The sequence below is a fragment of the Hippocampus comes genome, unplaced genomic scaffold, assembly GCF_001891065.2.
Source record: "Hippocampus comes isolate QL1 unplaced genomic scaffold, H_comes_QL1_v1.1 scaffold48, whole genome shotgun sequence".
Classification (NCBI taxonomy): Eukaryota; Metazoa; Chordata; class Actinopteri; order Syngnathiformes; family Syngnathidae; genus Hippocampus; species Hippocampus comes.
The window spans coordinates 2,524,115-2,550,131 of NW_017808403.1; the positions used below are offsets into that span (position 1 = coordinate 2,524,115).

At 44.7% G+C, this 26,017-nt stretch overlaps 1 protein-coding gene across 7 annotated transcripts in view; it reads right to left on the bottom strand.

Annotated features, from left to right (window-relative positions):
- Positions 1 to 2: 2 nt before the first annotated feature.
- sorcs2 (sortilin-related VPS10 domain containing receptor 2) overlaps positions 3 to 26,017 on the bottom strand; it is a 104,890-nt gene continuing 78,875 nt past the window's right edge. For 2 of the 7 annotated variants that reach the window (XM_019858535.1, XM_019858536.1), the window contains 25 exons: positions 15,936 to 16,100; positions 15,792 to 15,865; positions 15,199 to 15,263; positions 13,952 to 14,070; positions 13,449 to 13,538; positions 10,949 to 11,128; positions 10,554 to 10,700; positions 9,730 to 9,832; positions 9,585 to 9,661; positions 8,637 to 8,728; positions 8,069 to 8,176; positions 6,729 to 6,849; positions 6,512 to 6,645; positions 6,311 to 6,430; positions 5,439 to 5,610; positions 4,722 to 4,908; positions 4,447 to 4,580; positions 4,255 to 4,378; positions 4,064 to 4,176; positions 2,990 to 3,112; positions 2,738 to 2,837; positions 2,614 to 2,655; positions 1,979 to 2,078; positions 909 to 1,195; positions 3 to 329 (listed from right to left, as the gene is read on the bottom strand). In XM_019858535.1, coding sequence (XP_019714094.1) covers positions 937 to 1,195; positions 1,979 to 2,078; positions 2,614 to 2,655; positions 2,738 to 2,837; positions 2,990 to 3,112; positions 4,064 to 4,176; positions 4,255 to 4,378; positions 4,447 to 4,580; positions 4,722 to 4,908; positions 5,439 to 5,610; positions 6,311 to 6,430; positions 6,512 to 6,645; positions 6,729 to 6,849; positions 8,069 to 8,176; positions 8,637 to 8,728; positions 9,585 to 9,661; positions 9,730 to 9,832; positions 10,554 to 10,700; positions 10,949 to 11,128; positions 13,449 to 13,538; positions 13,952 to 14,070; positions 15,199 to 15,263; positions 15,792 to 15,865; positions 15,936 to 16,100 — 2,949 coding nt within the window. In that variant the 3' untranslated portion in view covers positions 3 to 329; positions 909 to 936. The remainder of the gene's footprint in view (positions 330 to 908; positions 1,196 to 1,978; positions 2,079 to 2,613; positions 2,656 to 2,737; positions 2,838 to 2,989; positions 3,113 to 4,063; positions 4,177 to 4,254; positions 4,379 to 4,446; positions 4,581 to 4,721; positions 4,909 to 5,438; positions 5,611 to 6,310; positions 6,431 to 6,511; positions 6,646 to 6,728; positions 6,850 to 8,068; positions 8,177 to 8,636; positions 8,729 to 9,584; positions 9,662 to 9,729; positions 9,833 to 10,553; positions 10,701 to 10,948; positions 11,129 to 13,448; positions 13,539 to 13,951; positions 14,071 to 15,198; positions 15,264 to 15,791; positions 15,866 to 15,935; positions 16,101 to 26,017) is intronic. The other 5 variants (XM_019858537.1, XM_019858539.1, XM_019858541.1 and 2 more) reach the window with 5 other exon arrangements.

Sequence of the window (26,017 nt, forward strand, 5' to 3'; positions counted from 1 at the left end):
TTAAAAAAAAAAAAAAAAGTACGCCTTCCCTCCGTGCCGCCGACTTTCATCTGTTAATCAAGGGGGGATGGTTGTGGTGGTGGTTATGGTGAGAAGCGTGGAATTTAGGGCTGACACCCTTCGGAAGAGGGTCTCCATGGAACCGGGTTCCCACCAAGCTTCGGGATGTGTGTGTGTGTGTGTGTGTGTGTGTTTGTTTAGAGGAGGTGGATTGAAGGCGGAGTGAAATCCCTGTGTTCGTGAGAGCCGTCGCCATGGCAGCAATCAGCTGCTCAGGTAACTGCGGAGTTCTCTGGAGTTGACACCCAGCACCACGCCTGAATGGTTACCTAGCAACAAGAGCAAGGGGGTAAGGAAATGATAAAAGCGAATGTATTACTACGTATACACAGGGCTAGGTGACTACTCGATGGAGGAATCAAAATAATCCAATTTATTAGTACTTTTTTTTTTTTTTTAAGCAGCTTCAGTTGTTCAACATGCGTCTTCGCTGATGTGCACCGTTCCTAACAACAACCAAGCTGCATACGGAGGTGTGGCTATTCTTCTAGCAAAACATGTTTGAAAGATCTCATTTTCTTTGTCTGAAAGCAAAGGGAAAAATTTTGAAATGATAAAAATCAGAAAATGGATTTTTATGACAATTTTGGTCACGGAGCCCTACAAACACGCAACTTAGAATTTGTGCACAACTCACTTCTAAATGACTTGAAATGTCGTTACAACTGGAAAACCAAAATTTACAACCATGTACTAAAGGCAAAATTTGATTATTAATGATTGGCAGCCCTGTTAAAAATGGAATTTATTGAACTTTGATAGCCGTCAAAGGCAGTGAATGTGTTGACGTCAAAACGATTGTCAGTCACAAGAATGTAAAAAAAAAAAAAAACAAAAACAAATAGTACCTTGGCGTGTCTTTGAGTGGCGCGGTATTTAGTAGCAGTGGTTAGTGGTGGTCCGTATGAGGGAGCGGAAGGTGGGGCTGGCTCCCGCGTTACCTAGCGTCTGCGAGTCCAGGTCGTCGTCGATGAACTCCTCACCCTGGATGATGTGCTGTGTGTCTTCGCTGTGATTGACAGGACTGGTCATCTCCTGCTCCTTTTCGTTGTGCATTTGGGCGTAGACACTGCGGCTGCCTGGCAGCTTCCTGAAAAACAGAGGGGGATAGACCTCCTCAGTCCTGAGCCAAGGACTGCAGGATTTTTTTGGGGGGGTTGGGGGGAGGGGTTGTAAGAGAGGGGCTCTGATTTATTTACTTTTTGGTTTCATTCATGTGACTTTTTGGTGCGAGGGCTGCGAACAAGGAGGTGCTGCTGGTGCATGAAAACAAGGCATGCACTTAAACAATGTACGGTGTCATCATTTGCGCCCTGCGGACGCAACAACAAGGTGCTCTAAAGAAGCCTCGCCAGCGCGAAGCCCCTGTTCATATGCTGGCTGTCAAGTCGGACTTCAAAAAAATAATCCATATTCCACCCCTTCTTGCTTTCTCTGGGGGACATGTGCACACTCTTGGCCAACAACAAGGCACTCTAAAGTGGTCTGTAGTTTGAATGGATTATGTCATTTCGGAGTCTTGGCATAGCTAGTTTCAAGTGGGCACAAATTACAGTCAGAACTTTGGATTGTTTTACAAGACTTTAGTATTTCTTTAACCTTACAATAGAGAGAAAATCTGCAAAATTCCTTTTTTTTGAGGGTGGGGCACGGTGCAAATGTAATGATATCTTTGTCTTAGGTTGTAATGTGTAAGAAAAAAAAATAAATGTCTGCAGAGACATTAGCCAATTTTAAAGATGTCATGCCCGAATCACTTTCATCATTTGATGATACACAAAAGCAGAGGTGGCCCACGCACGCCCCCGAGCAAAATTAGATTTCTGATTTTTTTTTTTTTTATATCGCTCTGGTCTTTCATCGTACCCCAGGCTTGGGCCTGGGCCAGCTCTGCGGCGACCGAGTGCATGACACCCACCTCTTGAACTTGTAGAGAATGAAAGAGGCCGTGGCCGCGACGCTGATGAGGAAAATGACGGCGACGGCCCAGACGCCAGGACCGCCGGCAGCTCCGTGACCTGCGGCCATGACAAAATTTACAAAAAAAGAAGAGGCTTGACAAAAACAAATATCGGACCTTGAAACATTTCAAAAGAGAGGTTGCAGGAGATGTTTAGGTACCATCCATGAAACAATCGAGAAAGTAGCGGCAAAGACTCTCCCCAAATGCACGTGAATGCTTAGAGAAGCTGAATGGCCGCATCAAGCGTGATTTGCTTCGCATTGAGCGTAGCGAACTTTCCTCAGGCTTGTCTGAAAAAGAACACTTGTCACTCTTTGTTTGACGTTTCAGCTGACAGTCGACTTCAACTGAGAGAGTGGCATTAAATAAGCCGTCGCCACGGTTTGGAACAATTGTTTACTCTCTGCTCTCCCTCGGAAGCAATACGACTTGCAAATAACCAACGGCGTCTCTCAGCATTCATGCGATGGAGCAAAGGGCGATCCGAAGGCTTGTTAGGAAACCAGGAGAGAAGAGGAGGGGGGGAAAAAAAAGGTGAAAGCGGAAGCTCTCCGAATGGAAAGCGGCAGGAGAAAGACTGACCAACGCACCACTTTCTGTTGCTGTGGCCTCAACAGCATTTCGAGCTAGCCCTTCGGGAGATAAACCAATAATCGGCCATTAAAACAAAAGCCGCGGAGTTTTCCACCAGGATCGGAGGTGTAAGACCAGTACCTGCGTTTGGGTCCGCTGGCAGCACCAGGACCTGGAGACCTCCTCGCACCACAAAGCTGACGTTGTGCTCTTTGAAAGCTTGCATGATGGCTGGAATACGCTGTGGATGCACAACGTTTAAAAAAAAATTGTTTTTTAAAAAGAGGTTGAAAAACCATAATGTAGAGACCGCAACAGTTAAATACAACCGAACTGCACTTGAGCAGTGAATCTTGAGCGCAAACTTAAAGGCGCAAAGGCGTGGACGTTCACCTTATCCTGAAACACGCTTCTTTTCGCTGGCGTGCGCTCCGTCGGGAGGACGTACAGGTCGGCGGCGGTGGGCAGGCCCGCCTTCACCACGGTAACCAGGGACTCCTGCGGAACACCTGTCACCTGAGGGGACAAACGCACCAAGGAACAAAAATTGATCCATACCTTTTCGAACAGCGATTGCCCACCCACCAAAGTGATTGACCTACAACAAAGCGCAAATCTTTGAAGAGTAATAAAATATCGATCATTTTAGAAGGTTCAATAAAGGCAAATCTCACATTCACATGCCGTGTGGCTTTAAGGGGCGTGGCCTAGTCTGTGACATGAGGAGCTCTGACATACCACATGGTGAGTTCAGTGTGGGTTTCGCCTCCATGCTCCTTGTGAGTGTATTCATTTTGTATTTGCGCGTTTGCCAGTTTGTCGTGTTCAATTCATAAAGCAAGCTCCCCTTATGAAATTCTTCTCAGTTTTTCCTCTCTGTTGTAACATTAAATGAGTACTAAAGGATTAAGTATTGAAAAGGTTCTGCCTGTAATTGAGATTTGTATTGTTCTAAGCAATAAAAGGGCCAAAAAAATAAATTCTTTTAATATTTTTGAATTGATTGTTTAATCTGCATTGGCTTCAAAAACTCCATATCAGTCAGTCCCTATTTCAAGCGCCCAAGTGATTAATTTGATCGACATTGACTCTTAAAAAAAAGAAAAAAAAAATCCAGAAAAATTGGTTGATTGTTTTTTTTTTTTTTTACAAATGAACACAATATAGGAAATGCAAAAAATATTGACATTCAAACCCCCTCACCCCCAAAAAAAAAGCAGATTTCTCTCTCCGGTGTGAAGTTGAATACTAAAGGACAACGTTTTCTCAAACAGTCAAATATTCTGTCAATAATTCATATTTTTATTGTGGTCACCATTAAGGAACCCCAGAAAGTTATCATTATTTTTTTTTAATTTATTGTCTGATTGATGGGGTATCGAAATTTTAATCTGCCAAATATCGAAATCGGGCTGAAAAAATTCCAACTAAGCCCACTCAGTTGGAATTTTGTTAACTGTCCTTTACCTTGGCCAGTATCTTGGTGACGACCTGACCCACGTCCTCCCGCCACTCGGGAATGTTGGGATTGAAGCGGTCCAGGTGCCTGCTAAAGCTCAGCGGGATGACGTGGAAGGTTTCTGCCAGGGTAGGACACACATTTGGACCAAAATCTTTCTTGAGGGTTAACGTGGCGGAAGCGTGAGAAGGCCTTTTACCATAGACGCGAACCCTTCTGGTATCCTGCACCATGGACCTCCCGTTGGAGGCTTGGACGCTCACCAAAATCTCGCCCTCCTCTGGGAAGCTGGTCAGCACGCTGTTGTGCAGGGTCAACGTTGGCTGCACGGCAGCCGCAGGTGACGTTAGTCAGCCCAAAACATTCCGGATTTCCTCCGAGGAGCATTTACCTGCAGGTTGTTTCCGATCCACCAGTAGAAGACGGTCAGGTTGGCCTCGGCGGGAAGGACGACGGCTGTCAGGTTGACCTGGTGGTTCCTCCCGGCGATGGGCGTCACTTCCAGGTGCACTTCTTGCAGAGGTGCTACACGCGGGACAAGTACACTGAGTGCTGAAACGCCAACGGATCTCAACCGTCCCGTCATCCTTATGGCTGCAATGAAACTCTGAGCCACTAGAGGACGCCAGAGTACATTGTTTCCAACCAACCAAGCATTATCCTGACCTGTGACCTGGATGTACATGCTGGCCTCGTCGTGACCCGCCGCGTTCTCGGCCTGCACGGAAACTTTGTAGACGCCTGGCTTCTCGTAGCGGTGCTGGATGGGCTCATCCGTCACAGTCAGGTTCCGGTAAATGGCCCGAAAGCCGTCGCCCAGGTCCACCTGGTACTTGGTGCTGCTCGTGTCGCCCTGGGTGAGCAGCACGGGAATAAGGGGAGGAAAACGGAGTCACATTTAGTCCTTTTTTTTTTTTTTTTTAATTACTACACAGCTGCAGAACCCAAGCACTCCTTAAATTGGCTTTTTTTTTCTCTCTTGATGATAAATTTACAGATCAAATGTCACAAATAAAAAAGGTTTTGAATCAGTTTTTCGGGGTACAGTTTTGTTGTAATTGTTGAAGCATTTGGTTTCATCACATATTTGAAATACAGTACTTGCATTTGTGCTCTGAACTTTTCTCTCAATTTAAACGCAACCCTGTCAACAAAACCTTTTGAGCCCTGTAGCGCGGGAGAAAAAAAGGATGCTATACATGGCGGGTATCCCTAACAAATGTTAATCTCTTATTTTTCAGGTTTTTTTTCAAAATATTTATCTGATCAGAAAAAAATATATACAGCATTAATCAAAGTTTTTTTTTTTTAATTTAAATTCTGGAACGATGCAGGGGTTGCTCGGCTGAATAGATAAAAATTGGGTGGAAAGAAAAGCACTACCTCCTCCTGGTGAACTATGAATGTGATGTCATCACCAGGGGCCACAGCCAGCATTTGCCCTTTGATGCCCACTTGCAGTCCTTTAGGGGGCAGCAGAGGGCAGTTACTTTGTTTGGCACTCTGTGCTTTGTTCAGGCCCCCCTCGCACACATTTGACACCACCTTGCGGTACCTGGAAAAAAGGGGAGAATGGTCCATCAGTCCCAGCACTTTCTTTTCCTCATTTGCACACTGACGTTCGATCTTTTATTTTATTTTTTATCAGATTTCAACCTCTATGTCAGGGGATGCCCAAGTTTGGTCCCCGTGAGCCCTGATCCAGCCTGTTTTAGACGTATCCCTCCTCTAACGCACCTGATTCAATTGATTGTTATCAGGCTTTTGCAAAAATTGCTGATGAGCAACTTGAATCAGACGTGTTGGAGGAGGAAGGCATCTAAAACAGGCTGCAGAGGGGTTCTCGAGGACTGGACTTGGGGCACCTCTACTCTGTGCCAAGCTAATCTGCCCGGGGCCTTCAGAACTCATGCTGGTCACGCTGGCCTATGTAACTTCAATGATATGAGCCATGGGACTTTCCAATTTGTCCTCACAGGGCCAGCTAGCTGGCCCGCAGTAGCGTCAGTATTTTTTTTCACCCTCAAATTGGTACTAAAACAAAAAATTACCACGTATTTTGTTTTCATTTTTCGTATTGTTTTTGTCACGATATTCGATAAATTGTGATTGTGAACTTCTCCATATTGGGGTGTTTGTTGCAGATTCTCATTTTTATAAATGCAGCATGTACCAGGAAATGGATTCAGTGCGATGTGATCGTGGAGTGGTCAAAGACAGAACAAAGACAATGCATTCCATGTCGTTGCACAGACCCCGTGCTGGACTCGAAGGTTCGCCCCGGCTGGCAGTCGTCTGGCGGCGAGTCCGGATGGTGCCAAAAGTCAGCAAAGCATCGTCCGCTTTCTGCGAGGGATCGCTCGAAACCGTAGTCGCTGTACACGCCGCGTGCCAAGAAAAGTGATAAAAATGAAGCCTTTTGTTCTCACAGCTCTTTCCGATCTTTACGGGCTCACCAGTTGAAGTCCTGTTCGGTGCACTGGCAGGCTTTCGTCCCGAGAGCTGAAGTGTAGCTTTTTCCTTTGACGCAAAACGCAGTGTCTTTCCTCCTACGGAAAGTCTGCTCCTGGCCCATGATGCACTTTTCGCCCTGACAGGAAACGATGCCAAGTAAGCGTTCGCTAAAGATTTGGGCCACCCTTGTTTGTGTGTGTGTGTGCGTGTGTGTGTTACCTGCAGATCAGTGAGCTGCCAGGACTCATAGTCGGCCTCTGCACACTGGCGAGGGAATGACTGCCGAAAGTCCACTTTGACCAGTTCCCAGTCGGACCTGTAGCTGATGTGGCCGAAGACGCTGCGCCCAAACAAGCACAAAGGCTCCGCTTTCAAAAATGTGTGACGTTTGTATTCCGTGGCCTGCCGTGACATTTTGCTAAAGTAAAATATAAGGCTTGGCAACACTGCTCTAATTCATATCGGACAACCTCCACATCTCGTCACCAACACACGCGTGCGTACGCGCGTGCGGTGGAAAATCCCAGAAGTAAAAGTGAGTCTTTGTGAGTCGATCTGTGACCTTCCCGGCGCATTATAGCCGAGGGGCCTTATCCGACCTTATCTGCCGTCGGAGCGAGAAGAGATGTGACAGGTTGCACTTCAGCTCACTTGCTGATGACAGAGATTGGGAAGAGCGAGCCGACGTGAGGACTTTCCACTCTGGTGGGCGGTCATCAGCAACATTTGTGGCCAAAAAGCACCTTTCATAAAGATCTCCATCTCCTATTCTGTGTTACATAATATTACAGGGTGCCATTTTACTTCTGGAAAACCATTGTAGAAATCTTGTGTGGTGTTTTTTGGGAGGGACGAGGCTGGAACAGATAAATGGAATAAGCATTCATTTCATGGGGGACATTTCACTTACGAGTGATTGACGCCCTTCTCAAAAAGACAATTTTGTTTTTTTATGATAAGAAAAGGCAAAAAAAAAAATCTTCTGGGCCAAATCGTATTTACTCCCTTAATGTGATGGGTCGAGTGGCACTTGGCGGGTTCGTGTAAAGTGTTAAAATGGGCCTTAGCTCCCAAACGGAAAGAAACCTTGGGAGGTTCGATGGGACAAAGGCTTCGTTGGGGGAACAATAGCAAGAAATTGGATGCCATTGGGATGTGAGATTGTAGTGTGTGTGTGAGCGAGAGAGAGAGAGAGCCTCCACGACGGTCACTCGTAACGAGTAATCGCAGTGAGGAGACAAGAGTGGAAAGCGATCGTCTGGAGGTTCAAGGGAAAGGAGTCCAACTTCATTTTCTGCTCTGGATGATAATTAGTCATCAGTCTGAAGCGGCTGATCCATTATACATGGAGTGCCGACAACAAGACCCATAATATCCAAGGGTCCATTTTCTATCCAGCTTGTTCTTATTAGGTCACGGGTGAGCTGGAGCCGAGCCCGGATGATTTTGGGTGAGAGGAGGGATACGATCATCCACACTCGTGTTCCCCCCCCGGACCCCTGTGGACTATTTCGAGCGGTGGAAGGAAAACGAAGGTGGGATGCGGGCGATTGACTCACGTCATCACCAAGGTCTCGTCTCCCGGCTCGCTCAGGAGCCCGTCGACAAAGACGGAAGTGCTGGTGAAGTTGTGGACCGTCCACGTGCGCCCCTCGTCGATACTGAACCTGTGCGGCAAATGTCATAGTGAACATTAGGAGTTGAATTTGTTCCGTGACCACATTTGCAGTCAAAGTCACTTGTGCACATTTTTCTTAGTAGGGAAAATAACATTCATTCATTAATTTTTTGAACGGCTTTATCCTCACGAGGGTCGCGGTGGGTACTGGAGCCTATCCCAGCTGTCTTCGGGCAGGGAAAATAACACAAATAAAAACATGGAATAGAAAACAAAGAACTAACCAGTTCTTGCAACATTTTTTTTTTTTAGTTCAATTCACTGGACATTGTGCTGTTCTTCCTGACTCGTGTACCTTGGCCACAAGAGGGCAGTATGTTACATCAGTCTTTTTCAATTGAAATGAAATCTGAAAATATTTGCAATGTTTTTTTTTTAAGAAGGAAAATTTTTACTTCGGAAAAACATCCATTCTTTGCTCATTATTATGATGAATCAAGAATGCTTACTTGAGTATCTTGAGTGGAATCGAAGTGTCCTTGATGGCCACGATCACCCCACCGTGGTCGAGGTACAGAATGTGATGCTCCTCCTCAAAAACCTTGACGGGGGGGAGACTTAATGAGTCGGGAAATTGATGAGCTCCAGTTTCAATAAGCAATGGTGGGAAGTAATAAAATAGCACATCTTAAAAAATAATATATGATACATTCAGTATATTGGCCATGAGCTAATTTTGCATGTTTTTTAATTATGCACTGACGAGTTGTGCAGGGGTCTACATTTGGACTAAATTGCACCGACAATGTGGTAAACTAAGATTACAAAGTGAGCCCGTCGTGTCTTATTTCTTCGCACTTGTGTAATTTAAGCGGTATCGTGTCATTTAAGAACTGATCACTCTTGATTTCACCCAATGTCGGATTATTATCGAAATGCTTTCCACCCTTTTAAAAATCATTTTAGTTTCTTTTTTACGGATGACTCTATTCATTTTGTTCTTTGATTGAATTTTATCATTTTATTGTTGCAATCATTTTCACATTTTGACGATTATCAACTCAATATGCTCCATTTTCTTTGATGGATGATGATTGTTTGAATTATTGCTTCACTATTAAGTCTTCTGATGCCTGACGTTCGCCTTTTTTCTATTAAGGTTAATCAATAAAGGTGGACGAAAGGGCTTAAAACAGGACTGACTTCTGAAAACTGAGGTAGTGAGAAACATAGACGAATTGCTCTAACGTCAGCTTTGGAAATTCTCGTCCCCTCCGGTAACCGCGTACGAGCAGGCGAAGGATAAAGGAAGTCTTAACCCCTTCAATGGAGAGTCGGTGAAAACATTCCTGATCACCCCATAGGTAAGCGACATCTGACATCACACAAGTATCCGGACTTGCAAGGACATTTTCCGGCTCGGCCGATGGATGCGTGGAGGCTCGACGGTGATGTACCTGTCTCCATGTCTTCCCGCAGTCGGACGTGATGTACATTTCTTCTTTGTACTCAACCAGCTTGGAGCCAAGGTTACCTGAAGGAAAATTATCGCACATCTGTGAGGCTGGGAAAAAAACAAAAACAAAAAATAAACCCCCTCACCTGCTCCCATGATGAGACCCGGAGCAGAGTCTTTGGTGTGGACAGTACCGGACACGTAGGGGTTGTCCGCCCAGCGCAGGTGAAGGTGGAGGTGGCAGTCGGGCTAGAGAAGGGAAGGAAACACTAAGTGGGGAACGCAGTTTCGTGCACGCGCCAAAGAGCCCAAGCTGAATTCCTGGTCGTGGAATTATTTGAACGGCCGAAATGTGGAAGGTGGAGCTAAGTCTGTCAAATGTCTTGAATTTGGGAATTTTACTGTGATCCTGAATGAGGTAAAATAGTTTGCAAAAAAGTCGCAAGGGTTTGAATGTGTTGAAAAAGGAGGCAAATATGTAAAATGTCTCTTCATTTGAGAATTTTACCATGAAAATGTGGGAATTTGGGGAAGGTCATAACTCGTTCAAGAAGACATTCTGAAATTGGAGTGGTTGATAAATGTGGAAGGAGGAGGGAAATAGGTCAAAATATTCCTGTGAAAATGTAGACTCAAGAAAAATGTCGACAATCGTTCCCAAAATGGCCCCCATGAGCTGAACCGTTGTCAAAGTGGAGCCCTTGAAATATGGAAGGATGAGTTCCATTTGGGAAATGTCGACATTCATATCCGTGCCAATTATTTTGATGGAAAAATTTGCAACTGTGTGAAAAGTACACGTTTAGCGAATGTGGAAAACCGTTCCTAACATGTCTTGAATGAGCCCCCCCCAAAAAAAGGTAGAATGACTTGAATCCATTGGTAAACGCGGAAGGCGTAGTCCGGATGTCCAAATAAAAAGACCGATTTTTGTGTGCAGAGATATGTCGTACATGGCGAGCGCTATTACCGCTTTGCAGGTGATCGACTTTCCGTTCATGTCGGTGGCAGGCGGGGTCAAGGGCTGCCAATCTCGTCCTTTATTGTAGGTGATGACGGTTCTCACCTTGCCGTCCACCCTCTGATTGGCCAGGAAGACTCCTTTGATCCCGCGCACCTGCATTTAAAACATCGTTTCCAATCGTGCCGTCATTGGTCGACGTCGCACCGAGAACCAATCATGCGTACAGCCATGTGAAATAACCTCTGAGTCATTCGGCATTTTTTTTTCTGAATACAGTACTTTAGAAAAGGAAACCGCGATGTAGTGAAGCCGCGATAAATGAAGCACGATATCGTAAGGGATCACTGTAGCAATGGAACGCCGTACTTTCTAATGGAGCTATTCCAGATGTTGGGTCTCACCTCCAGGATGTCGATGAGGACCATCTCCTCGGGCTGCCGGGTGCTACGGACGTTCTCCAGCACGATGGAGTAATAGACCCCCCGTGTGTCCGACTGGTACAAGTTGTACGTGTCCGTCTGGTACCACTCCTGCAGAGCCAGGAAAACCTGCTCTTCGTCCGTGCTCACTATCTGAACATCCTAAGTGGGAAAAGAGGTCACGACTGATGACGTATCTCAACAATTGCGTTTACTTTTTACGTTATGCAAAATCACAGCGTGGTTATTGACCACCATTGCAACGAAGAAACCGTAAACGGCATAAAGAGAAAGCCTAAACAGAGGCTATTTTGTTATGAGTGACCGCTGTGTAAACCAAAACGCATCGTATCCGTATTGTCATCAAAGCCGCTTGAATGCCTGACAGCGTGTCAATGGCAGTGATTGGCTCCAAGTTGTTTATTCCCCTCAGCCCGCCTTTCCGTCGCTTGAAATACATTTCCCCGAGCGCCGCGTTCAATCAGCACACTTCAATAGTACTCAGGCTTGCGTGGCGGCATCAAGCGCTCCCCCGCCGCCGCCGCCGCCGCCGCGTCACGTCTGAGCCAAACAAGTTTAATCGTCATTGCGTAAGCTGCCGACACGAAACGCCATTCCATCGACGCTCTGAATATTTCACGGCCCTGACCGGCATTTTAGCGGGCCGGTGGAAATCACTCTTGCATTTGACATGCAAATGCTTATTTAACTAAATGTCGTGAAATGAACCCATTTGTTGGAGCAAAGTTGCGCCAAATCGAATTGATGTAAGAAGTTTTAAAAGGCGTGATTGCATCAAGTCGAACCAAGAGATTCACACCCCCTACACACACGCACACGCCAAGTCGAACCAAGAGATGCACACCCTCTACACGCACGCACATACGCACAAGCCGTTGTGCCCCTTCCAGCTAATGAATAGAATCAGATATTTGAACACAAACAGTGCATCAACACATGTAGACAGACAACAAAATAGTCATAGGCATCTATTTGAGTGTTTTTGTTTTTCTGCACTTCAATAAATGCCGTCGCGGAGTAGATTGCAGAATCTCTGTGCTTGAACCAGCAGGCTCAAAAACAGTTTCTTCCACCAGTCCTGCCACAGACTGTGACCCTCCCCTCAGCATCTGACATCCGCTTATTCCACAATGCACTCCTTAACCTTAACCCGCAAGTCACAAGTGCCCTTGGTTGTGTGTTGACTGTTCATTGCTATTTATTGTTTATATTGTCTAGATTTACATATTTATGTCTTTTTTTTTTTTATACAGTTTAGTTTTCGCTGCCTTATTTTTAGCTGTGTGTTTTAATGCACTGCATGTTTGCACTGGGGATCAAGAGGAAAGACATTTCATCTGTGCTGTATGTTGTACATTAAGCATATTTGACAATCAAGTTGACCTTGAGAAGTAGATCAGCAACTGTGGTTCGCCATCCCACACGAGGGCATTGCATTTGTCCCTTCTTGAGTAGCGGTGGGGGGAACACTGTCCAAAACAACAACGTGCGAATCCTGGGATCAATGTGATCAATACGGCAAATGTGGCCAGCGTGGAAGCTGCCCAGTGAAGGGGTGAGGTCGATTGAAATCTTGTGAAAGTCAGCTCCTTTGCTCCCAACTTGACTGAGACCTCATAAACTGGCCAAAGCTCTGTAAATCCAATGCGTCATGGCACCCTCCATTATGAGGCCTGCGGTTTTCAGTGCTGAAAAAGTGAAAAATGTGCTCATTTCTTTCTCTTCAAAGTAGGGGTCCTGAAACTTTTGGGACTGGAATTAAATTCCAGCACACCCCTGCCTCCCCACAACCTCTAGGCACCACTAAACGTCAATACAATGTGACAAATTTTTGTAATTTTGTGTGTACTTGTGTAAAATATATCCCCTTGATTTTGGATGATTTTTTTTGGGGGGGTGGGGGGTAGGGAGGGAAGAGCACACTCAAGAAATTACGGTAAATGGTTTATGATTTTTTTTTTTATTAGCCACCATATCTTTAGCCTAATAGCACGGTTGTCATATGTGAATGTTTTGGGAAAACAAGGGAAAAAACAAAACAGATTAAAAAAAAAAAAAACAATAACTTAAAAATGACTTATGGCACAGGTGTCAAAGTCAAGGCCCGGGGGCCAGATCTGGCCCGCCACATCATTTTATGTGGCCCGCGAAAGCAGATCAAGCATGTCAAGTTCCATGATGCTCGCTAAAGTCTGAACCAAAATTTCAAATTGTCATATGTAATCCACAATAACAGTCATTACTCTTGACATCTGATTTTAAAACTAGTTATTCAGCCATTTGCTGTGCGCTGTGTATGTAATATGTGGAGGGGATTAAAATGCATTTATATGGTTTCCAAAATTTATAACGGCCCTCCAAGATAAACCGTAACTACAATGTGGCCCGCGACAAAAATGAGTTTGACACCCCTGACTTATGCTATCAGGCTAACGGTATGAAGACATCAAACTTTCTTTACCTTTGGCAAGGCATACTTGGGAAACTTCATCTGGGTAAACTCGTTGCGTCGATACGACACGTAGTGCTTGGTGCGATTCCCTGTGGTCACCTGGGAAAATGACACAAACAGAACCGAACAAGATGATACTATTACACTGAAGGGACGCAGCAACAATAACAACAGAGTAAGCCGGCCGTTATCTGTCGCATTCAAATAGGATTGCGTGGCGCAGCGTGTACGGCCGAAAGTCCATTACAGACAAGGTGAGATGATTTCCGGTGTGTCGTAATCAGAGTGTTCTACAGACACATCAAAAACACAGTGGCTCGATAAGATTTCCACAACAGTTTTCACTGTGGATATATCGGTAAATAATCCATTATAGTGGAAGCAATCAGCACTTTTTCCTTTGGACAGACGTTTATTTTTATTCGAGAGCACCGTAGACGGCGAATTGGTCTGCTGTAAGGCCACGAAAAGAAAATGAAAGTCTGCGCTGTTGTTTTTGTGCCGCGCATTACCTTGACAAAAATGTAGTCGCCCTGCACCGACAGAGAATTGTGGTCGATTTTCCCCAAGAACTGAGCGGTCACCATTTTGTCGGAGCAGTTCTGGATGAGACAGGTCACATACAGGTAACCTGTAATGACACGTCCCCCCCACCCAAAAAAAAAAGCTTTGAACTGAAGGATAGAGTGTGAAACCTTGCTATGTCCAAGTTACACAGAATATAATAAAGACCTGATTTATCGTCCAGCAAACAAAGAGGGTCAATGAGTACAAACGCTTCAACACGGCAGAAGAAAAGCGTCATTAACGAAATATTAACCCTTTCCACAGCAGTGGACAGCTATTCCGAAGTTGCTTCCTCTTATGTGGACAAATCTTCTTGCACATCATCCGTCTCCTGAATGAGGATGCCCGGTCTACAGAAAGACTCTCTGCCAGCCTTCATGCAGCTCACACGTGCCCCCAGCCATCAATCGGCCATCCTCCGTCCCGCCCAGGAGAGCTGGCTCGGGACCCGCGCCCAAGCTTGGAACCCGATTCCTTTGCAGCAGGCCGCCGTTTAACCTTGGCAGAGCCATTTGTGACAAGAAGGGCACGTGGGCAAACAGATCGGTTTGGCATGCCCGATTGCGCCGGTGCGGAGTGGGAGAAGGGGACCACGTGGCGTTGCCTCGCCCCAGAAAAGAGCTCCGCTGCCTGGGCAGCAGGCCCAGGTGGACGGCCTCTCGCCGTCCACCCACAAAGGCAGGCCTGTTGAGGGTTGACACCTTTTACATTCCAGGCAGCATCTTTGTGCAGTTTTCTCTTCCTTACTTGCACATTTACTTTCCTGAGAACTTTTTAACTCTCCTCTCAGGACTTGAACCTCCCGGCTTGCGATTTATGAGTCCAGATGGGATGGTGGAGTGCTGCCGTCTCAGGTTTATTGACAGAGATTACGGATTAGGATACACAAAGTAGATGAGTTCCGCTTGTGGTTGACAAATCTAACACACACACACGCACGCACGCACGCACTCGCCTGCGTTGCCCCAGGAGGGGAGTTAGGTGCTAACCAGTCCATCTGCTAGTCAGCTGATACTGCTATCTACACGGGCCGTTGTGGCCCTCAGCATTATTCTGGCGTGACGTTTTGTGTGCGCAACAAGGTCGAGCACGGCTGGGATGCCAACAAATGAGATGGAAAATGAACTTCCTGCCTTTTGCTCATTTTACAGCATCATCTTGACAACTATTTAAAAAAAAAAAAAAGCTGTACCTCCACTTGTGTCCTGCATCTCCATGTGTACCAGGTCAGGATCCACATCCACATCTGTTACCGACCTGGGAGACACACACACACACACACACACACACACACACACACACACACACACACACACACACAGAGAAATGCTTTCACAAGGTGTTCTCACACACATGCACTCTCCCACTATCCCAGAGATGCGCACATTCTGTCTCACACTTCTGCATACTCGCTCAGACACTCATACAGACACACACTCTTATAGCCAGTCTCACTCACACACACACACACACACACACACACACACACACACACACACACACACACACACACAGAGTCTCTCTCACGCACTATTAACCGCACACTTACAGTATATGCCTTGAAGAAAGCATATGCGTGTCAGTATTGAGGGTAAACAAAGCACTTCATTTCATTTGTTCTCCTTTCCAGTTTACAAGCAATTAGCAAAATTGGTAGCATGGGAAGTAACAGGAGAACGCATTCATTCATTCCCCACTGTCCAGAATGAGAGTTTCACAAAAAAAAAAAACAAAAAAAACCCAACAACAAACAAACAAAAAAACCAAAAAGGCGACTGAACTGACCAGAATACTCTGTCCTTGGTCACTCGCTCCTGAAGCAAAGTCCACTTGCGGCCCAAATCCGTGGAGGCAAACAGCTGGCGACACAAGAGTCAAAGTCAGACATTTTGTGCATTGGAGCTCATCCGAAAATGTCTCATCGCGCACCCGCCCGTCCTTGCAGTAGGCCAGGAGCTTGTCCTCCTCCTTGGGGTGGAAGACCAGCGTTGCTGGGGTGAAGACCACGCTCTGTCGCTGGAAGGAGGAGCCCTCATCGGTGCTGATGAACAGCATCTGGTCCCGTTCGTTCATTGACGAGCCAACGAGAACCACCTGTGCATCGACGGCAAAGACGCAGGTGAGAAATACGTGAGTTGGTCGCGATACCAGACGTTCGAGCGATTTTATTTTATTTTTTTGCTTTGAAGTGCAAATGTCGTACGGTGGCAGTCACAAACTCAACACAATTCACTATAGGACGCACTCTGAGAAAGGGAGTACAAAGAGAATGACACTTGGTATATTCATAAAGTAAATCAACCAGATTACGAGATTAATGGTAACGCTAATAGGCAACAATGTTGCAGTGCTTGAACCCTGTAAGAAATAAATTGAACACAAACTGTTCAGCAAAAATATGGAGACAATATAACCGGATTCAACATCCTTCGTTCTTTATCCTCGACGTAGAACGACCAATATTAGTGCTGTACTGATGATGTAAGAGAAGAATTGAGACAGCCCAGGCCCAGCTAGGCAGTGTAAGAACGCCTTTGTTTACTAGCTGTTGGCCTGTCACACTGACCTAGCAAAGGAGACGGAAAAAAAAAGAAAAACGTTTATCGCTAGTTAGCAGCTGGTAAAACCTAAAGTAGATGGATTTAAAATTGGTGCAAAAGAACATTCTGGGTTCTGTCATTGGTCAGTGTACGGCGAGGGATCTTGGAGGTTCAAATAAGCTGTTTTAAACTAAAAAGGAACCCTTCTGTAGGTTGACGGGGCTGCGTTAGCGCGGCTGTGTGTATTCTGATTGGCTTTCAAAAACGTGAATATGGGACTTGGTGAAGCACTTTGGACAACAAATGTTGAAGACAAAAAAACTACAGAAGTGAACTCTTTTTAGCATCATGATCAATGATTGATTTTTAATTTCTGGGACTATGGCATGTTTTTCAGCAAAAATTCAGTTAGTAGGTTACAAGACTTGATTCAAGATTCTCTGGTAAAACAGTAAACAAATAGCGGACACAAATGTTGGGTGCTCTAGTCATGTTTTTATAAAGTACAATATTACCCGAGTAGCAAAGATAACTAGCTAATTAGAATTTTTTTTCCTCATTAGAAACACACTAAAAAAATGGTTGTTTTTATCTATCAATCTATCTACCTATCTAAGATAGCTAGCTGTTTAGCTAGCTACCTAAGCTAGCTAGTTTTCTAAGCTAGCTAGCTAGCCAGTGTTCTATCCATCGAACCTCAAGCGAGATGAGGCCCGCGGCGGGCAAAGTGAGCGACGCCGCATGTTGTGCTATACACGTGACGTGAGGCCAACATGTCCGACACCTTGGGCAAGGAGTCGGACGCAAACTGGCGCTCTTGACACCCGTTTTGACGACACCACAAGTGCATTAGCCTCCCGTACCTTATGCATGAAACATATTGGCTCGGCATGCACCCGCGATCCGAAGTCATGGGATCATGAACTTCTCACGCGTTGTTTCTCCTTCCCGATGTCCCGATGATTTCTTGTGTGATATGCCGCCGCAGAGGTGACTTTTTAATTACATTTCCTCTGTCGTCGAACGAGAGGGAGGAGAAGAGAAAAGCTCCGGGCTATTAATCCAAATTTAATTACGAGCCGGGAATCGCAAACAAACGTCTCTCGGTGCATAATAAAAAGTGATTTGGCTTTGGTGTGAACAGCGTATTAAGACCTTTAAAGACAACATTTGCGTAAGACATTTGTTTGCCGACGTTCAGCGAGGCAACCAAGCGCTAAGGAAACAAGTAGTTAGTGTAAAACAGTGATCATCCGTTTGCCATTTGCTTAACTTGTTCACTGCCAGCCGTGTTCAGAGCAGAATTGCCCATATTGTGAGTCGTTTCCAAGTATGTGGACGCATTTTTCAAGACCCACAGAATATATTGTTTTCCGTGACAACATAATAAGCCCCGGACGTAATATAAATCGAATAGGACAAAAACAAGACTTATATGTTATGTCCAGATACACAACCACGAAACACCCTGCGTGACGCTGATTTGCTGCACGGATCAAGTTGCACATCCAGGGTTTTTTTTTTTAAACGCTCAATGAATTGCGTCATCATTTCACAGTTTGGCCACACACGCTTTCTCTCTCTTACATACCACGACACATGTGGCAACTATACCGTACATATAGATATGCTGTTCGAGTGTAAGATGCCACGTTTTGAAAGATATACTTATCAAATACATTCAGAAATGTTTGGAATCCAGTTGCTGAATATCAACATCGAGGGCAGTGAAGGGGTTGATTCAGCTGCATTTCATTTTGTGGAACAACAAGGTACTAATTATACAGTGGTACCTCTACTTACGAAATTAATTGCTTCTGGAAGTCATTTCTTAACTAGAAAATCTTGTAAGTAGAGACGCGTTTTCCATGTAAATGCCCTAATCCGTTCCAAGGTTTTGTCACGAACCGATCCAAGGACGTTTGCTTTTGTCGGCTGTGAACAATCCTTCGAAAATGTCCAACGTAAACATCAGCATAGTGAGCGATCGCCCGACTGGTGAACACTTTTTCTGGCTGATTCACATTTACGTAAAACTATCGAAAGGCCTGAGGGGCGAATGACGATGACGCTGTATAAACACATTCTATCTACACACAATGACACGTTTTCCTGTTTAAGCGTTCCGTAACTTGAAAATTTCGTATGAAGAGAGGTTTGTAAGTAGAGGTACCACTGTACTCTAAATTGTACAAACTAAACTAATAACCCATAATAAACAAACAAAGCACCGACGACATATCATCTGGAATCTAAATAGTTTGGAATTTCTGTCGTTGTTTTACCTTCTTCAATAAAACTTGTACCATCAGAAGGTTATTTCTAAACTAGATTTCCATGTAGTAGTCACTGTAGCTCAGCTACACAAGTCACCCGTGTCCCTACCTCCCCTCATTTACATAAAAGCTCGTTACATGTCGCGCTTTTAACCCGCGGGTCAATTGGCCCTCTGCAGCGCTCTCGGGACAAAAATGAAGGGCGCTCTCAGCGTGCGAAGTACAGTGGCGTCGCACGTCGGCGCTGGGTAGAATTTGACAAAAACACGGTGGGCTTAATTGCCACGGAAAAGGTTTTGATCCCGTCTGATCTCGGGGAAAGCAAAACCCATTAGCTCAGTGGCTTCTTGACAGCGCTGCTGGGCACTTGCGTCGGAAGGGAGGAAGGGGAGGGGGGGTAATTGATTTGAACAGGTATGGAGTATTTAATGGCTCGGTCTGTCAGCGTTATGGGAGACATGACAGGGAGCAGATTATTATTTGAAAAGTCATTTGACAAAATAATGAAACTGCTCTTTTATGGTCTCCGTTGAAACACCGGGGCCTCCGAAGAGGCCTATGTGACAACTCTGAAAACACCAGCTAATAATATAAAAAAACAAAAACAAAAACACATTCCACTCACCAGAAACGCAGATTATTAATTGCAAATTGCTACATAAGTCTTTTGCTCCATCCAACCAATCAAAGGACAGAAAAATGATAAGATGGCATTTTTGGAATAAAATAACATACATAGCCAGATTCGAGAAGGCTCTCAACTGTTCATTTGCTCCGACTCCTCCCGTTCCCAGGGAAGCTTTTTGATTTCAGGGGCCTAACATAAAGAGAGTACTTACTCTAAGGCTAATTAATTAAACAGACGCATCATCAAAAAGTCATTACGGAAGATCGGCCTCCGAGCGCTCGTTCCCGACGCCGGGCTCATTCTCAACGACTGTCGCTCATCTGAACGGAGACTCTTGCGCACCTTTCTTCATTGCCTTTGACACAGTGGGTATTAAAAAAAAACAAAAAACTAAAATCTACACACCCCTGTTTAAATGGCAGGTTTTTCAGACCAAAATAAATCATTTCAAAACTTCTTACACCATTCATGTGACCAACAACCAGTATGACTCAATTGGAAATGAATAAAATACATCAATCAATCATTTCGAGACAGGAAGTCAAACTAAACACAAAGTCAATTGGTTGCATAAGTGTGCACACCCTTTTATAATTGGCTGTGTTCAGAATTAACCAATCAGACTCAAAAACGAATCTGATTTGTAAAACATTTAACGTGCCTCTCATTAACCCCAATAAAGTTCAATGCTAACTAACTAACAATGCTAATGGGGCTGTCAAGGTTATAGCTCACGTTCATCTTTGGTCTCATTATGTTTACAATGATTACAAACAATAAAACAATACATTTAGAACATCAAAAATGCACAAAAGCAGTCAAACTACAACCAAGTCTCATACTGAGTCAAAAGCTCAATCCCCTCCGAGCCTCGGCTTAGTCCGCGCGACCTCGAATAGCGTCTGGTCCGCAGACCCCCGAGGCACCGGGCAGGTGCGTTGCCGTGGAGGAGCTCAGAGAGGTAAGGTGGGGCCAGACTATTCCAAGATTTGTTAACAAACATTAGAATATTGAAAAGAACTCCCAAATGTACAGGGAGCCAGTGAAGGGACGCCACAGCAGGAGTTATGTGCTCGCGGCTTATTGGAGGACCGCCGGTGGAACGAAGAGAAGACCGACGGCGAGATAGAGGAAGGGGGCAGAGAAATGTGACATAATGCTTGCCGTTACATTTGAGGTACAAGAGCCTGGGAGACGGAGAGGAAGATGACAGCAGAGGCAGAGAGGAAGCAGACTGTGCCGGAGACAGCATCATCTGCCTCAGGGTCATTTTTCATCACACTGGCAGGCATTCGTACCACCAGCGACGACTCTGCCTTGACAAAGCCCAAAAAAAAAAAAAAAAAAAAAAAAAAGCTGTGTTTTTATTAGGGCTGCAATGTAGCAGAATGCAAATCAAAAATGCTGCAATTTGGAAATGTATCTAACTATGTAGATTTTTTTTCAACACACACACATTCATACACACACACACACACACACACACACACACACACATATATACATACATACACATGCTCATTTGCATAAACACACGCATGGAACCATTGCCTGTCAGCCAGGGAACAAAATAACACTTATGCAACATACACACACACACGCACGCACACACGCACGCACGCTAAGGAAATGACAATGATCAAAGCAGCCATCCCGCTGATTTTTTTGCAAAAATGTGCAGCCAGCTCGTCCCTCCTCTGAAGGCCGCGAGCTCCGGAATGACATCCCATCGCTGGTTGGTTATGTCGGTTGGGGGTGGGGGCTGATTCGTGAAACAAATCCCTGACGGTCACATTTGGGGGGGGTGGGTTCGGTTGCCACACTGAATAATGTATGCGGTTTGCGCACGGTCGGGTTCGCATGCGGCTGATGGAAAAACACACATACACACACACAAAAAAGAAAAAAAAAACATCACAAAAAAACAAGTGTGGGGTTTTGTTCAAAGAACAGGAGGAAGATGGAAATTATTCATGACGAAAGGAATACATGATGAACTCAAAGTAAACAAAGACGGTGACAGCCCGGCCTCAAATGAGCCTCCAAATGTGGAGTCTGTGTATCGGAAAACAGCGTTTCTGCTTGATAAGGATAAAGCGACACAGATTTGAGAGATTCTGCTCATCTGGCTAAATTAGCATCAACTCTGCACAACGCACCCCAATGCACAATTATTTTACCATCACTTTGTCAGGCTTCGAGGGTTAGGCCTTATTTTTCCAGAAGATAAACGTCGGTGGCACTGGTGTGTAAACAACGGCAGTCTCGACGGGGGAGGGGGCCGGCGGTGATATGTGACTTTAACTGGCGCCTTCAAATGAAACATGCATTGATTTACAGTGAACCCCCGTTGATTGTCGGCAATGCGTTCCAGACCTGTGAAAGTAAAACAAATTTTCAAAAGTCACCCTTTCGCAAAAGCGTATTGACCACCGTATGTCCAACATGTGGCCTGGAGCGGGCGAGCCCAAATACCGTACCGTTGCTATATTTAGTGTCTCTCTATTTAAACCATTAAACCCTCCTTTCTAAGTTTTCGAAATGGAATTATTGAGGCTCACATTCCATTATTTGTCATCTCTCTGCTGTGGAGTGGGTGGGGCGGCGGGGGCAAAGTGGTTCACTTAAAGTTCACCTCCAGCCGCCATCACGGCTACTCTCGATTCATTTCGCGTCAGCACACGACCTCTCTCCAACAGCCTTGTCGCTCCTGAAATATTGAACACAACACAGCCGTCGCTTGCCCTTAAAAGCAACCCCCACAACCCCCCACCCAAAAAAAACAACAACCAGTGGCACCCACTAAGTGATTTTCTGAGCTAGACATGAACCAACCAACAGCTGAAAATGGCATCGCGCCGACACCGCCTTTCCACTTCCATTCACCAAAAAGTCACATTTGGTCTATTTATGCACCACTCAGACATCACGTGTCACCCGACGGCCACTTCTCGGAGCTCGTTATCGTCATCTTCACCTGGAGTGGCGGCACTTTTAGCCAATGCAAAGTGTCCCAGCCGAGATGAGGCAAAGAAGTTCTTCAGCGGAATGTCAATCGTCCTGTCGAGATAACGCAGAGAAAAGCTGAAGGTCGAACGTGCCTCGCCACGTTCTGCTTTTCAAACTTAAGCTCATTAGTATTAGAATATGATAAACGGTCCTCACACGTTGCCAATGGAGGGCAAGGGTGGCGGTGAAATTCTTTGTTACTGTACTGAAATGGATTTTTTTTTGTATTTTACTTGGGTACCGTCATTTCCAGTGCTATCCAATAAGCACCCGTTGGTTTGTATCTGATTTTCCATGTTGTCCTTTTAGTTATGTGAAGCACATTGAGTTAGCTTGTGTATGAAATGCGCAATATAAATAGAGCTGCCCACGGCTCCAACCTGCCCCTAAATGGTGTCATTTTGCCCATGAATTTTGAGCAATTTTCCTCTACTCATGCTTAGTGCAACCAGCAAATTTGCTATTTTCTTTTTTTCAATTGTTGAATATTTGTTGTTGCTGACAAACGTCTGCTCCACACTGTAGCCTCAGTAATAAAGTGAAAATGAGTGGGCTGAATATTTTCTTTGCCCCAATTCTTCTACTTAGGCCCCCGAAAATTTCAAGTTCAGGGCCAGTGTACTCCTGGTAAAAAAAACAAACAAAAAAACAAAAAAAAACAAAAGTTAGTCTGGAGCTCTGCACTGTCTTGCCAATAGTTATGCTGCCTTAAAATACTGCCATTCACGGAACATGTTGAATCTTCAGAAAAGACAGTGGAATGACACAATCTCGTCGCCGTAAAAAAAAAAAAAAATTATAATAAAATAAATAAATACATTCCACGCTCTCTCACAGTAACTTAGCAACGAGCAACAATCGTGACGTTAGGTGACCCTACAGTATGCAAGTAGCCAACAACATGTGAACATTACGTGCTGCACAGCTTGTGGCCAGCGCAAGGGGGGCTCATGCGGCTTACTGACGCACAATCAAACACACTCAGTGCAGGATACGAGCACAGCACATGTTGTTATTCTTCATCAATCAATCAATGAGTTAAGTCATCAGCACTTAGAAGGCACCTAAGTTCATATCTGTACTAATGCGACTCCACCGGAAACAGGAAATGATATGCCTGCAACAACGCCTGATAACTCATTATATTCGATAAATGTCATACTACACACATTTGTGACAGCAGACATTCAATATCATGTTGGAACGGTTGCACGCTTTTTTTTTTTTTTTAAACCAACTTCTACGTACTCGTAAACATCGATAAAATGTGAACATTTCTTCATCATTTTCAAATAAGCCCTTGTAAATACCAGGAGACAAATTTGGATCTTTTTAATTGCAAAACAAAAACAAAACAAAACAAACAAAAAATTATTATTCACTGGATATTATGACATTTCTTTTTCTGAAAGCTTTTTAAAAATGTACGCCTTACATTTGGAAAGAGATATCGGTATTTTTCTCCTGACATTGTCAAAACAGGCTAATGACTTTCTTCTACCTGTCATCTGCTTTCTATCTTTTAAGGCTGACAGCGCGCAATTAAGTCCATATATGGACAAAAGTCACAGCGCGCACCTCGTCGTCAATAGAATTAGGCCAGATTAGTTGGCGTAAAATAAATGCATCACATGGAAAAATCTATTCCTGTATTTTGACAGACATCAGCCATATGGCGGCAAGCGGGATGCTGTCAGCGATAGCGACGCCTCTGCCAATCAACTCTAAGCAGACGCGCTGAGTCTAATTAGACTGTCGGGCTACCGGCAGAGAGGCCGCCAGCGAGTTCACGTGCACAAATAATCAATCAGTCAATCAATCAGATACTTTTGAAAGAGCGATGTCACCAAACAGAGAGCTTGACAACAACATACAAAACCTCCACGCGTGATGAAATGGGTAAGAACTGGGAGTCAGCACACACCTGCCATCATTGAGAGTGCCTCTGATGAACCCGAAATGAAGTTCGGATGTTCTAGTAGGCTTTTTTTGGTACTTTTTTTTTTCTGTTGCGTTGCAGCGGTCACATTAATAATAAGGCAACATTTCCAGAAAGGCTGAGGTGAGAAGAAAGCGAAAATGGACGTGGACATGACCTAATAAGGTCGGAATGAGGGTTAAACCCTCACGCTAGTTTCACCGCCGGTGTGTGGACGGCATATACGAAATGTACCAACGACCTCAGCGGCCATAAAAAGATGGAAATGTACACTCGCACTTGCAGGTAAACTACTACATATTCATAAATGCAAAGCAAAGCCTTGTAATCAGGGATTGCTTGCATGCGCTGTCGACAAGCAGCCACGCAATATTCCGAGCTAAATAGCGTGATGTGAATTAAACAAACGCCGTCGCCGGGCGAGAATGGATTTTGTTTCAAACCGATGTCTGCAGTTGTGCACAGCTGGCAGAATTGCGAGCAGCCGGCAGCTGCGAGCTGCTCATTAGTTGGCTCGTTGGAGGGAGGCTGAGCTGTTTTTTTTTTTTTTAATCCAAGGAGATTGTCAGGTAAGGACTTGATGAGTTTGAATCTTGCTTTCAAAATGTCACAGTGCGATTTGGAGCTCCGTGTCCTACTTGCTACTTTTTTAGACTAAGTTGGAAGGAGGTCATGTTTGTCCTTTCCACACTTGCAAAAAACAAAAACAATGAAGAAGCCACCTGAATCTGTCATGACGTGCAGATTTTCTTCCAAGACAATTTGAAAATATGATCCAGTCCCAATTGTGTGGGATGATCGAAACGTCAAAGCTTCTCTCATTTGAATTGTAGCCTACTACAGGGGAAGTCAAGCCATTTTTATAATTTATTTTATTTTATTTTTGCCAGGATTACATTCTATGTGCTCCCACTACTCGCTAAACAAGGTATTATTATTAACAGTGCGATTGTGGAGTATGAATCCAGCGGCAAAATGCACCCGTTTTTCTCCATCTCAGGGGGCAGCCATTTTGCCAACTTGCTGTCGACTGAAAATGACCTCGCAGTGCCTCGGGGGCTCATCTTGCAAAGGTGACATGAGCAAACCCAGAAAAGAGATGAGCCGTGATGATCACTTTATAAGCATTGTGATGTCATCTTCAGTCGACAGCAAGTGAGGCAGTAAAAGGCAAAATGGCCGCCCCCTGATACAGATTAAAAACGGGTGGATTTTTCCGCCTGATCCATATTCCACAAATGCAATACTAATCAGAACGACATGTTTCGACGAGTGAGGGTGCATCAAATATATTATTGTGAAGACATTTTTTGACTTGACTATAAATGAATAGAAACACTTTCAAATTACAGATGAAGAATTTACAGGATGTGCAAATCATGCAGACTGAAATAAAGTTAAAAAATGTTGGCTTTTTTATTCAAGCCTGGAATTGAAGTGCTGCAAAAGAAGAAAAAAAAGGCTTTCATCCTTGATTTGTCTTGGCAGCTCATTTATTGGTCTCCCTTCGCCATCTATCAAAGCATTCAAGTGTACTGATTGGTTGAAGACAGCAAAAATCCATTTGAGGCCAACTTGCATTTGATTAGGATGGATTTGTTTTTCTTCCCCCCCCCCCA